We start from the raw sequence: 14345 nt of genomic DNA on the forward strand, positions 1-14345 counted from the left end.
TGATCTCAGGCAGAGTGACAGCAGACCCCCCCCTATCCTCCCCCTCACCAATCTCAAGCAAAGCCATTGGATGCTTTGCACTTACCTCCTCACTAACTGGAGCACCCGAATCTGACTTTTGTGGAGCATGTCTGTTTTGCCCTGATTCTGGATGGGCAAACACAGTGGTAAAGGGGGAAGTGCCAGTAAGATTGGGCATGTAGCCCATTAAGTCAATTTAAATGCATGCAGAAGTATTTATATAGCCATTGCGCCCATTTTGGGCATGGTCCCAATAGCGACCATTTTCAGGCTTTGGCATACGGGGAACCGACATGGAGGCAAGTGCGGATTGCATTGCTCATCATACGCCAGAATTTACCAAATTTTCGTGCCTGAAAACAGGCGCAACTTGATAGTAAAATCAGGCCCATGGCTGGGATTTTACATTCCTGTTCACATTAGGTGGGTCCAGTGACGGGAGCAGCAAGTATTGCGAGAACTGTAAAGTTGCGTTTCACATCCACGTAAACATGTGACAACATGAGCCCCTTCCCCATCAGTGGTAGGGCACATTTCCTGAAGTCTAAAGTGGGAATCTCATTAGACTAAATTACCATATCATTCTCAGGCCCCAATACCAGATTAATCACCCCCTCCCTCCCAGAAAATCCATCCACAGTGGTGTGACGCCAGAACAGTGTGAATGGCGCCTGGTCTCCAAAGGCATGCATCTGGCAAGGAGACCTCCCAGGGGAGCCTAGACAAGTGCAGCACTAAGGGGCAAGGGGGTCATGCCCAGGCACTGCCTGGGTTCCTGGTTGAATTGGTTTGCTCACCCTGCGTTGGAGTGGCCTTTAATAATGGCGGCCCAATCCACAGCAGCTGGTGGGACATGCAATTCAGAGGCCATCCCACCAGTGATGTGTCATGGAGCCCAAGTTTTTTTTCCCCCCTCAAGTGCTGCATGGTACAGCGGAGAAAGCTGCCAATGCCATTAGCAGATTCAATGCCACTTTTCCTGTCTGTTATCAGCCTTTATTGATATTGGGGAAAATATCCTTTGTTCTGAGTTTTGCAAGCATTGGCTGGTTGGGTAAGGTCAGTATCTTGCCTGCTATGAACTTCCAGAAGTATGTGTTGTTTGATACACTTCACCAGTCACTGGGGTGTACAGCCTACGTACCTGGCATTACACTGGCAGCAAAATTCATGTACCATGTTAGTCATTTGTGATAGGCAGACCATCTGCTGTTAATGGAGAATAACACTAATGTTGCAACTGCAGAATAACAAAGTGAAACACCTAGCTTTAACCGTCACTCTGGTTTTTAAAATGTCTCCCTTCCGGGGTAATTTGAGGTAAACTGGGCACTTCTCAGGACAACAGTGGCAGCCTTAGGCCCATTCATGAGCTTGCGTGACAAACAGTGAGCAATTATCGGACTGAGATAGCTATTATTTTACAGGATGGCTTTGATGCTCAGCATCAAGCTTGCATGCTGAGCAAATGGCTTGGGCCCAATTTACGACATTGCTGGGAAGGCCAATCTTATCGGGTGGGGGGGGCGGTGGTGGTGAAACTGCAGCAATGCCCAACACATACTGATCAGTGAGGGTAAGCTTTTGGTAGCCAGTAGCAGAGAACCACTTCATGTCATTACAACGTAGGTGCTATACAAATTATACATTTTCCACTAACGGGACGCTGCCATCAAGCTAAAAGAACTTCTGCCTTTCACACAAATGAGTAATATGGTGCAAGAATTTCATTGCCATCTGATGCCAGGTATGTAGGCCATATGTTCTAACTTCTGTCACATTGTGTCAAGTAGCACATCCCTTCAGCTGCTCACAAAAGGCAGCTATAGACCATAGCCAACCATCCAGTGCTTTTAAAACTTAGAACACACTGTCCACCGTTAGATGTGATTCTGCAATTGGAGAAGACTTGTAAAAACGATCCTAACTGTGCCAAGAATTAATCTGAAAACCGATTTAAGATCATCAGTCAGGCTCACTTACATATGCTGGAAACCACATTTTCACACACAGCAGGCCCCTGTCCTTTACAAGCAGAAGGAGCATGTCCACACATCATGCCTTTTTCAACTAACCAAAACCTCGGGGACAGCCATTCCCTGGTTCATTCCCCATGGCAATGCCTTGACCAGAGCCAACCGCCCAACTTTGAACTTGAACAGTCATTTAGCATTTGACTGTTCCCTGCTGCATTCACCATGGCAATATCTCTACTAATCAGAGTACACTTGCCAACTAATCAGCACTCCCTTTTCATGTAATTAAATTGTGGTTCCTGTACTGTTGGTAATATTGCAATCTGTCCTGTTGTGTGCAAGATGAAAAATATAGACAGCATGTCTCTTTTTTCAGCAAAACTCAAAAATGTAGAAACATAGAAAATAGAAAGAGGCCATTCTGTTCTTTGAGCCTGCTCCGTCATTCAGTATGATCATGGGTGATCATCCAACACAATAGCCTGATCCACCTTTCCTCCATATCTTTTGATGCTTTCACCTCAAGAGATATTTCTAATTCCTTCTTCAAATCATACAATATTTTGGCCTCAACTCGTTTCTGTGGTAGGGAATTCCACTGACTTACCACTCACTGGATGAGTGAAGCTCTCCTCATTTTCATCCTAAAATGTTTACTGCCTTATCTTTAGACTATTATATCTTCCCTGCCATCAGGAACATCCTTCCTGCGTCTACCATGTCTTCTCCTATTAGAATTTTATAGGTTTCAATAAGATCCCCCATCTTTCTTCAGAATTCCAGTAAATATAATCTTAACAGACTTGATCTCTCCTTGTATGTCAGTTCCACCATCCCAGGAAATCAGTCTGGTAAACCTTCACTGCACTCCCTTTGAAGCAAGAACACTCTTCCGCAGGTAAGGAGAGCAAAACTACACACAATATTCCAGGTTGGGATGGGTGATGCCACTCCATCCTAACTACATCACTTACATGTGGCCACCACTTCAGTGGAATCCCAATACCTCCACTAAGGCAAATCTTCATAATATCTTCTCCCAAACTATGAATTTTGAGGTATATTGTTTTGTGCTTTTTAGTTTTATATTTTTTCCTCTCCCTTCTCATCAATATATACTTTCAAAATAAGTTGAAATATTGACAATCCATAACATGGCTTGCCTTTGCAAACTGTATTTATATACTATTAAACCAGCTTTCAGATTAGGAGGCAGAAAAGGTCCATTATTCTGGGGAACAGTACAAGGACAGGAAACTATCTAATTGGGCTGGAAACTCGTAACAATTTTTTCTATCTTATCATTCCTTGGAACAATTAACAACTTGTTCCCACTGACTGCCTTTCCATGTTGGGATATGCTGAGGAAGTTTCCTTTTATTTTACCTTTAATATTAGTGTTGAATTGTGTGAAAAGCGACTTAAATGAATTCATATAAACATATGAAAAGGATGATCATTCAATCCATCATGGCCACTCCAATCAAACATGGTGCAGTCACACACAATTCAACTAACCTCTTAAATCAAGAGGCAAAAGAAAAATGTCTCAGTTCAGTTGCCAATTTAGAAACAAAACACCCCAAACATGTTTTTCTCACTCCCTAAGGCAATGATATAGAAAGCATCGCAGCACAACATCTATATTTAGCAACTGCTCATATGGATGATAATGAACCCTCTGAATTAGCATCTCACCTTTTGAATGGACCTACCTCACACTAAGTTGATCTTTCCCTTCACCCTATGACTGTAACACTACATTCTGTACTCTCGTTTCCTTCTCTATGAATGGTATGCTTTGTCTGTATAGCGCAAGAAATAATATTTTTCTCTGTATCCTAATCATGTGACAATAATAAATCAAACCAAATCAAATCACCTCTATCTGTAGCTTACACATTAACCCAATCCCTGTGAGGGTGTAACTGGTCATTAATCTGCACTTCCACATCATGACCAAGAATTTCACCAAATCCATTTACCAATCTATTTGTGAAAGCCACCACCATTGCACATTGAAAAAAAACACTAAATGAAGAGCAGCTTAGAGTGATATTTTTGTAAATTTTTAAAATTGCAAGGATAATGGGCAGCCAGTGTTTAGCACTGCTACCTCACGGCGCCATGGACCCGGGTTCAATTCCCAGCTTGGATCATTGTGCAAACTCCACACATTCTCCCGATGTCTGCATGGGTTTCCTCTGGGTGCTCCAGTTTCCTCCCACAGTCCAAAGATGTGAGGTTAGGCAGATTGGCCATTCTAACTTCCCCTTAATGTCAGAGGGATGACTAGCTGGAGTAAATGCATAGGGTTAGGGGATAGGGCCTGGATGGAATTGTGGTCAGTGCAGACTCGAAGGGGCAAATGGCCTCCTTCCACACTATGATTCTATAATCATATTTTCAACTCTCATAACACCAGTTAAAGTCCAACAGGTTTATTAGGAATCAAGAGCTTTTGGAGTGCTGCTCATTCATCAGGTGAGTGGCAGCTCCACATTGTATTTTTTTAAAAAATGATCTTAATTTTTGGGCGTATATAAAACTGAGGAATGGACAGTGAGATACACAAATAACCAAAAAAGCAGCAAATAAAGCTTCAGGTAATTACTGCCTGCTAACATTCTAAGAAACTGACACAGAACGATGAAAGCAGATTCAAGTCAAAAATGAATGGATATAATGTGAGATGGAGAAGAAAATACAGAACTGTAACAGGACAACAGGAAAATGAAAATTGCATGTGCAATTCCTGAAAAAGCAACCTAAATGGCCCAACTTATCCACTTTCTTGTATTCTTTCTCCATGCAATTTTCTGGCTGTCCAATCAATAGGTTTTGGGTCCGCTCACAGATAAATATGTCACAATAGCTGCAGCTGCTCCCAAGATGAATGGCAATCTTAATTTTCTTTCGATCTTTGTAGCATGGGAAAACGGCCGATAATTGACAAAATCAACAGCAATGTTTCATTCGTCACAGTTAGAATCATGAAATCCTATAGTGCAGATGGAGGCCATTCAGCCCATTGAGTCTGCACCAACCACAATCCCACTCAGACCCTATCCCAACAACCCCATGTAGTTACCCTAGCTTGTCCCTCTGACACGAAAAGGCAATTTGGCATGGCTAATCCACCTAACTAGCACATCTTTGGATAGTGGGAGGAAACCGGAGCACCCAGATGAAGCCCATGCAGACATGGGGAGAATGTATAAACTCCACACAGACAGTGACCCAAGCCAGGAATCGAACCCAGATCCCTGACACTGTCAGGCAGCAGTGCTAACCACTGTGCCGAACATGTACTACTTCATTGAATGAGCAATCCAATTCATCTTACTACCCAACTCTTTCCCCATAGCCCTGTATTTTTCCTTTTAAATACATTTTCAACTCCTTTTAAAATTTGCTTCCATTGCCCTTTCAGGCAATAAATCTAGATCTTGACAATTTGCTGGGCAAATACACATTATCCCTTCAATTGTTTACCTTTTTCCATCCATTAGACATTTACTGCCGCGTCAAAACATTTACCATTCCCATAATCAGGGACTTGATAAATAAAAACCACCAATAATGAATATTTTTCACCTTTTTTTCTATTCTTGCAAGCCATCTTCCTATTTAACTACCTAACACTGCTTACTTTTGTTTTCAGGTTGTACCGGAGATCAGTCCAATTGGGCTGCCTTCATGTGAGAAAATTATTGGTAGTAGTACTGAACCATATCAAGATTTTTAGTTGTCTTTGCAATAAATATGATGCAATTTCCAACACATATGCAAAATGGCAATCACTGGTGCATTGTAGACATCATTTAAATGTCTTGAAATCCTATTTTGACTTTACATAAATGAAAGAGGAGGTAACATTCAGCTAATGTCAACAGAGCAGAAAGAGTTTCCGTTTCTCCCCAGCTGCTGCATTGTCGGGTGACATTTGTCCATATGACAGTCACAGGCGACTAGATTCTAATCAGTGAGGAATCTTTGGCAGTTCTCCTATTAGCAGTACTGACTCTCTGCTTCCCTCAGGGGCACGCACTGTCCTTAACAGACAAATATAGAACAAGCCCATTCATGATTGGCCTCAGAGTCTCCCTTGGAAACCAAACAATTACAAAAGACTTTTGTTTGTGGGTTATTGGTACATATTAGAGATAAAAAATTTTACACTGTGCAGTTTCATCTTTTGAAAAAGCAAACAAATCCAATATTAGCCAAAATGTCACACTGGAATATTTTTCTTTCATATTTGTCTCCCATCCTAGGGATGGAATTTTCTGACTCCTGCCTCCCCCAAACCCCCATTGGGATTGTCTGGTCTCAGCAGCGACACACTCCTTGCTGTAGGTTTCCCGGCAGCATGGGGTGACTTCAATCCGAATTCCCATTCTCAGCAGTGGGACCGGAGAATCACAGCAATGAATGACGCGCCCACCTCCCGCCGCCAAGAAAAACGCTGAGGGAAGACCAGAGAATCTCACCCTAGATCTCCGAGATGCTACAAAATACTTACTATCCATAACCAAGAATCAATTATAGCTGCAACCTCATTTAACTTCCCCTGTCACCATGTAATTTTAGAGGCATAACAGCAGAATAATTAGCATCCTTCTGTCCAACAGTTAACCATCCTGACCATAGCAACTTTACTAATTAGGATGAACTGTAAAGCACCCATCATAATAATGTTTCCTATAAATGTGCTGGAAAATCTGTCTTTATACAGCTTCATAATCCTTAACAAATAAAGGTCGCTATGAGTTTTGCTGCTCTTCTATTAACTTAGCTCCTGTTACTCATTCCTCACTGAACTGCAATAACAGAGGCAAAAAAATAAAAAGTACACAACTGTGTATGATTTAGCTATTGTTAATTATTTAGCAGAAATTGTAAACACGTTCATCTCTCAACAGGAGTTGCAAGCTTTCTTATTGAGCATTCAAGGCTCTTCAATGCCCTTGGTTGTTTATCAAGTGAATAATTGACCAAAGGTCCAGTATGTGTTACAGCAGATCTGGGTAAAGTACACCCACGGGCCACCACATCCTGCCCCAGGGAGCCTTAATTCCAGCATGCGGCAAGTGCCAAATGCACACACGCAACTGCTGTTGGAGCCTGCCCAATTGGCATCAGAGGCTGCGAAAACAAAATGTTGATCGGAGAATTTCAGGGAAAGAATTTCAAGACCAAGGTAGGCTGGAGTTAGCCAATGATCTGAAAGGCTGAATGCTGGTTTCTTGGGAAATATGGCAGCCACATTGAAGGCTGAAAACGTGCGAGTGCGCACTGGAAACAGCACAATTTATCTATACATAGAAGACTAATTAGCGGGTTGATGGGTTTTTGATAAGCGAGGGGATTAAGGGTTATGGGGAGAGGGCGGGAATGTGGAACTGAACCACGACAGATCAGCCATGATCTTATTGAATGGCAGGGCAGGCTCGAAGGGCTAGATGGCCTACTCCTGCTCCTATTTCTTAATGTTTTTGGTTTTACAAGTATTTCAACTGTGATTGCAAAACTTCAATTTTTTTACACTTTGGTTTTAATATTCTATGAAAAGTCATGTCACCGCTTACATAATTCTACTTCCCCATTTTTCTCATTCTCTCACTGAAGGTGCTGTTTCTTACTGACACAGTGGTCCCATGAGTGCTAGCAGTCCAGGATTTGAACTGGCCAACTTCAGGTCTACGTTGGCATAGCACTACATGGATACATGAACACCTTGGCTTATCTGGGAAAAGTCCACCCAGGATTACCACAACCGGTGCAATCACAAAATGATGTTTCAGCTTCCTTCAAAACCAAGCCCATATTAGAAGCAGACAACAAACACAAGCAGATGAAATCCTAAGCCAGCAACTCATCCAAAGCTCTACCTGCAGCATCCTGTCCTATTTGGAGCAGAACCTTCCACGCACAAATTGGCCTTAGCAGTCCCTTCTTTATCCATCAGAACCCTACAAATTAGGGCAGATGAGGAACATGATCATCTCTACCTCAAAGGATAAACAAGATAAATCATGTCAACTTCTTAAATTATAAATTCTTATAGCTACATTTATAATGGTGGCAGGGATGTGGAAGTTCAATTAATTGGGGAAATCAGAAATCTGGCATGGTTCTTATTACAAGAAGTCTCACAAGACCAGGCTAAAGTCCAACAGCTTTTGGAGTGTTGCTCTTTCCTCAGGTGAGTGAAGACTTGTGTTCCTAAATAGGGCATATATAGACACAGACTCAATTTACAACATAATGGTTGGAACGCGAGTCTTTACAGGTAATCAAGCCTTAAAGGTACAGACAATGTGAATGGAGAGAGGGTTAAGCACAGGTTAAAGAAGTGTATATTCTCCCCAGCCAGTTAGTGGGATTTTGCAAGCTCAGGCAAGTCACGGTGGTTACCGATAGTGTGACATGAACCCAAGATCCCGGTTGAGGCTGTCTTCATGTGTGCGCAACTTGGCTATCAGTTTCTGCTCAGTGATTCTGTGTTGTCGTGTGTCATGAAGGATGTCTTGGAGAAATCTCACCCGAAGATTAGAGACCGAATGCCCCTGACTGCTGAAGTGTATCCCCCACAGGAAGAGAACACTCCTGCCTGGTGATTGTCGAGCTGCGTTTATTCATCCATTGTCGTAGCATCTGTATGGTCTCCCCAATGTACCATGCCTTGGGGCGTCCTTTTGTGCAGTGTATCGGGTAGACAATATTGGCTGACTCAAGAGTACGTACCATGTACCTAGTGGATGGTGTTCTCACATGAGAAAATGGCATCTGTGTCGATGATCTGACACGTCTTAGAGGTTGTTGTGGCAGAGTTGTGTGGTGTCGTGGTCGCTGTTCTCTTGAAGGCTGGGTAGTTTGCTGCGGACAATGGCCTGTTTGAGGTTGTGCAGTTATTTGAAGGCAAGGAGTGGGAGTGTGGGGATGGCCTTCGCGAGATGTTCATCTTCATCAATGATATGTTGAAGGCTCTGGAGAAGATAGCGTAGCTTCTCTGCTCTAGAGAAGTACTGGACAACGAAGGGTGCTCTGTCCACCACGCGCCGTGTTTGTCCTGTGAGGAGGGTCGCTGCTGTTTCTCGCTGTGGCACATTGGAACTGTCAATCAACGAGTTGAGCACCATATCCTGTTCTTATGCGAGTGTCTTTCAGCATCCGTAAGCATCAATTGCAATCCTCCTCATCTGAGCAGATCCTGGGGCTTGTCTGTAGGGGATGGCTTCTTTAACGTGCTTAGGGTGGAAGCTGCAGAAGTGAGCCTCGTGAGGTTGTGGTACAGCGAAGTGCTGAGGTGACCATCCTTGATGGAGATGCATGTCTAAAAATGCAACCAATTGCAGAGAGTAGTCCATGGTGAGTCTGATGGTGGGATGGAACTTGCTGATGTCATCATATAGTTGTTTCAATGATTGTTCGCCACGAGTCCAAAAGAAGAAAACGTCATCAATGTATTTAGTGTATAGCATCGGTGGAAGGTCTTGTTCAAACTTGTGCATGAAAACGTTGGCATATTGAGGTGCAAATTTGGTCCACATTGTTGTTGAAGGTGAAGGCGTTGTGGTCCAGAATGAAGCGGATGAGTTGTAGAATTGCATCTCCACATCATGGTTCTTATTAGCACAGAGAAAATTAATGGTCATTTTAGTAAAGGTGTCCAAATTCATAAAAGGTATTGATTACCTAATCAGGAGTGAGGGTGGCAGAAGGATCAATAACCAGAGGACACAGACCCGAGGTACGTGCAAAAGCACCAAATTTCTTGCTGTACAATTCTGCTGGAAAATGAGGAACTGAAATATTGAAGTGCAAATGTTGCTATCTGCAATGAATCAAGAAATGTTTGACAGAAGGTCTCCACAAATAATCTCAGTTTAACATTTTGAGATGAGCATCTCAGGGATTTAGTTTATGCACTTCTGAAAGAAAGACTTGTAACAGCATCTTCTCTTTCTTTCCAGAGGTGCAGCTAAGGTTTAGATTGTTAGAAGACCTTAAGATATAGGAGCAGAACTAGGCCATTCTGCTTCACTGTTCATTGAGATCACGACTGATCTTATGTGATAATTCACAATGACACTTTTCCCACCTTACCCCCATAAACCGCCGATTCCTTTACTTATGAAAAAACTCTCTCAACCTTGAACATAGTTAATGACCCAGCCTCTACAGTCCTGCACTAAGTAATACTACAAATTCACTAACCACAGAGAAGAAATTCCTCCCCATCTGTCTTAAATTGGTGATCCTTTACCACCAGGTTATGCTCTTCGGTTCTGGACTCTCCCACAAGGGGAAACAACCTCTTAGCTTCCACCCTCTCAAGCCCCCTGAAAATCCCAACTGTCTCAGTAAGGTGAACCTTCTCTGGACTGCTTCCAATGCCAATATATCTTTCCTTAGATAAGGGGACCAAAATTGTTCAGTATTCCAAATGTGGTAGAATTAGTGCCTTGTATAGTTTTAACAAGGCTTCCCTATTTTGTACTCCATTCCCTTTGAAACGAAAGGCAATATTCCATTCTCTATTATCTGCTGAACTTGCATGCTGGCTTTTTTGTGGTTTATGCACAAGGACCCCAAATCTGCAGTGTTCTGCAATCTTTCTCCATTTAGAAAGGATGATAAGTGCAATAGATAGCAAAGTTTGTGATTTTTGATTAATATTCTATGTTTCCAGAAAATTGATAATTAGGAAGATGTTCTCTAATAGATGTGGAACAGATTTCTGATGGACTTGGGAACTTTTAAAATGTGGGGTTATCAAATTCCAGCTTTAGGAATGAGCGGTAAAGAAAAACACAGATCACTGCACTCCCCACAAGATGGAGTAACTTCTTCTAAGATACCTTTGGTTTTGCCACATTTTCTGTTTTCCTCACTTTTTCCCCTTTCCGGTAAGGGAATAGGGCACCATACTGCAGATCGCAATAAAGCAACATTTACATTGGCAAAATTAAAGGAAAGTGCTGCAGATGTGGAAAACCTGAAATAAAACAGTAACTGCTGGAAAAATGCAGCAGGTCAGACAGCATCAGTGGAGAGAGACAACAACTGACACCAGATTTTGATGCAATTTTGAAGATGTAAAAAAAAATCAAATTCATTGATTTGTAGATGTGCGGGATAGGTGCACTGACCATTCTAAATTGACCCTAGTGTCAGGTGATTAGTAGGGTGAATGTGTTATTATGGGAATAGGGCCTGGATGGGATTGTGGTCGGTGCAGACTCAACGGGCCAAGTGGTCTCCTTCTGCGCTGTGGGGATTCTATGGTTCTTCACATTAAGCCAAGAGGGCATGAATAAGAGGATGACCAGGATTCGCCCACTAGGTAGGAAAGATTGAGATTTTTAGGCACACTTAGTTCAATGAACCTCCAGCAGTCTGTGCTCCACAGAGCCCGAGAGGCCGGCAGCGTAGTGCTGAGTGAGCCACTACGCATGCACCAATCTCTACACTGTCCCCCACCCACCTCAATCGTCAGCCTCTGCAATGTTATCCCCAAATCCCGCTACCCCAATCGCTGGCCTAACCAACACCCCTCCTCTGGATCGCTGACCTAATATTATAGCACCCCCCCCACCCCCCCCACCAAACTGGGGCCAGCCCCAATCGTTAACCCCCACCCCATAATCAGCCTTGATCACCCACTCCCTCTTTTCCCCACCGATTCCATTGCAGAATTGCAGCAGGTCCCCCCCCCCACCACCACTGATCACCCCCTCCTTCCCCACCAGTAGGTCCCATTTCCTTGGCACTGCCCAGTGGGCAGTGCCAGGTTGCTCCCTGACCTACTGGGGGGTGGAGGAGGGCCTCAATGACCTCTGTTCCCAGGGTGAGCATGCCTATGCTCCACTGGTGGGGAGCAGTGGTAAACCCCGGCACAGAGAGGGTGCAAGCCAAGAAAATACCATCCTGGGCCCACTAATCATTTGGAAATTCATATTTCCATATGGTTATCAGCCCAGAGCTGATTTCTAGCTTGAGGCTGATTATGTGGGGCAAAGGGCTGGGCGCCAGTCGTGAGTCTGGCTAGAGGCCCCCCACCTGATGTCTCCCAACCCGCTGCACTACTTGAGCAGCGTAGCCGTCTGGGAGAATCCAGGCTGATGTGTTTGGAGTTATTATTGTATCATTACAATGGAATATTAGTCTTAATGAAGGATTCATGTTTATTGATACCAAAATGTATCTTTATTACATTGTGTTCAAGAGTTTATTGCTGCTCCCCCCCTCCATGCAATTTTCTTACCCAGATGTGGCCCTCCAGTCAAAACCTTGCCCACTCATGCATTACAAAAACCAATTTCAGTTTGTGTTGGATACACAACAGACTCAGCACCCCACAGGCTGTGGGGAAAGGGAAAATAACCGATATTCTCAATCTCAATCGCTGATGAAAGTGAACATGCATGTTGAGAACAGACAGATTGGGCTGTAGACCCCGTGTCAAATAGTCTGCCAATGCTCACTGCCAAAATATATACGTGACTCACAGCCAGCTGGGTAGGTTCCTGGGGGATAATTAGTACCTATGGAGTCACACCTCAATAACAAGGGAAAATTGGGGGAAAAATTGAACAAGGAGTAAATAATTATGTTATCAGTCCTATAATTAAGTTGCAACTCTCACCTTAACATTATCTGGAAGTAGTCCCCCTGGGTGTTTATCCATGTACTGACATAAATCTGTATGCTGGAACAAGGAGAAAAAGGAAAGACATTAGTTTTAGATTTATTAGCTATTCGGTCATTTCACTGTTTCAACACATTTGAAATACAGTTTATGTCTGGCTTTCCTTAGCATTCAACTGACTGTAATTCTTTGACTAAATGAGACATATGCATTTATCAACATTTACATGATCTTCAACTTGTATGCACTGTTTAAAAGGATCTGGCGGCTATCAAATAATCTGAAGTCGTACAGAACAAAATTTTACTGTCCCGCCCATCACAGGAATTGTAGCGGTTACATGGATCATGCAAAGGTCCACTGATCTCAGGCTGGATTTTCTGGCCTTGGGGGACAAGCATGGCAGGAAAATCCTGCCCACAGACTCAAAACATTAACTCGCTTTCTCTCTCCACAGATGCTGTCAGACCTCGAGTTTTTCCAGCATTTCCTGTTTTTTTTATTTGATTTCCAACCTCTGCAGTTAATCAAGTAATCTTATCTCTACTCCATATCACTGAATCAGTTTATGAAATGGTTTAAAAGCAAAGAAGAATGTTCAAATACATGGTTTTAAATTGCACACTTTGCATAATAATGAAACCTTAAAAGTTTGCTAGAATGTCTTTTAACGAAAATGAGAATTGAAACAAAAAACTGTTCACCCAAGAATGAATTGGGAGCAAGAGCACTGAATACTGGATATGTGCGACAGAAGCCAGAAATGGAACGTCTCAGTGAGCAACAGAACAATTTTATACGCGGCACTCCCTTTGAACCATTCTGGTTACACGCAGAAAAGGTGCGTAATAATGAGAGAAAGAAATCTATTGGAAGATATTTTGTAATATTTGAATATATATTTCTCATGTTTTAGTTTCTTACAGGAAATATATTGTGGAATCAACAAAAACTACAAATAGGCCTCATTCCCAATTGAAACAGTTGCTTAAGGATGTAAATATGCAGTTACTAACGAGACAACATTAACAAAGACAACTGTAATGCAAAAGTTCACAACCTTACAATTTAAGAACAGATTCTCAAAAAGGTAATTCTGGAAGGGGTTTTGTGACAGTTCGTCTCTTTTTTGCTAATAAAATCCAACCAAAATAAATTGAATGTCAGAAAGCTGACCATATTCCAGAGAAATGCAAAATCCTTTTTCCTCATTTGTCAAGAAGTGTTTTGTCAGTTCTATTTCAGGTAATTTTGGAATTTCCATGCTGGTAAGTACATCTCAATTTCAAAAAGGCCCATTGCATTGTTCTAGCCATTTAGCGGGCATCCCACTGAGTGCCACAACCTCTGCACATCTCCAGGGATAGGGTTTCTAGCACGTTAACATGTTATAATAACGATTTAAATATTAGTAGGCCCAGGACTGAAGTCTCCTGGCCTGCTAGGCTTCTCCCCCTCCCCCCACCAGGAGTGGTCCACTTCAGTGGGGTTTGCAACAGTTCCCCGTTAGTGGGAAGCTGTTGCCAACGCTGCTGGAGTGAGCTACTTCTGGCAGGGGGGAGGGGAAAAGACCAGCAGGCCAGGAGACTTCAGTCCTGGGCCTAATATGTAAATGGTTATTATAGTACATTAATATGCCAGAAATCCTATCCCTGGAGAATGGCAATGCCAGCCTGGACCCCTGGCACTGC

General features: G+C 42.8%; 1 protein-coding gene across 5 annotated transcripts in view; it reads right to left on the reverse strand.

The window, feature by feature from the left end:
* cdk14 (cyclin dependent kinase 14) overlaps positions 1 to 14345 on the reverse strand; it is a 524692-nt gene that overhangs the window by 303076 nt on the left and 207271 nt on the right. For all 5 annotated transcript variants that reach the window (XM_080210276.1, XM_080210285.1, XM_080210303.1 and 2 more), the window contains one exon: positions 12652 to 12714. In XM_080210276.1, the coding sequence (XP_080066402.1) occupies positions 12652 to 12714 (63 nt within the window). The remainder of the gene's footprint in view (positions 1 to 12651; positions 12715 to 14345) is intronic.

This window comes from Carcharhinus amblyrhynchos, chromosome 2, assembly GCF_965287045.1.
Source record: "Carcharhinus amblyrhynchos chromosome 2, sCarAmb.v2.hapA, whole genome shotgun sequence".
NCBI classification, from domain to species: Eukaryota; Metazoa; Chordata; class Chondrichthyes; order Carcharhiniformes; family Carcharhinidae; genus Carcharhinus; species Carcharhinus amblyrhynchos.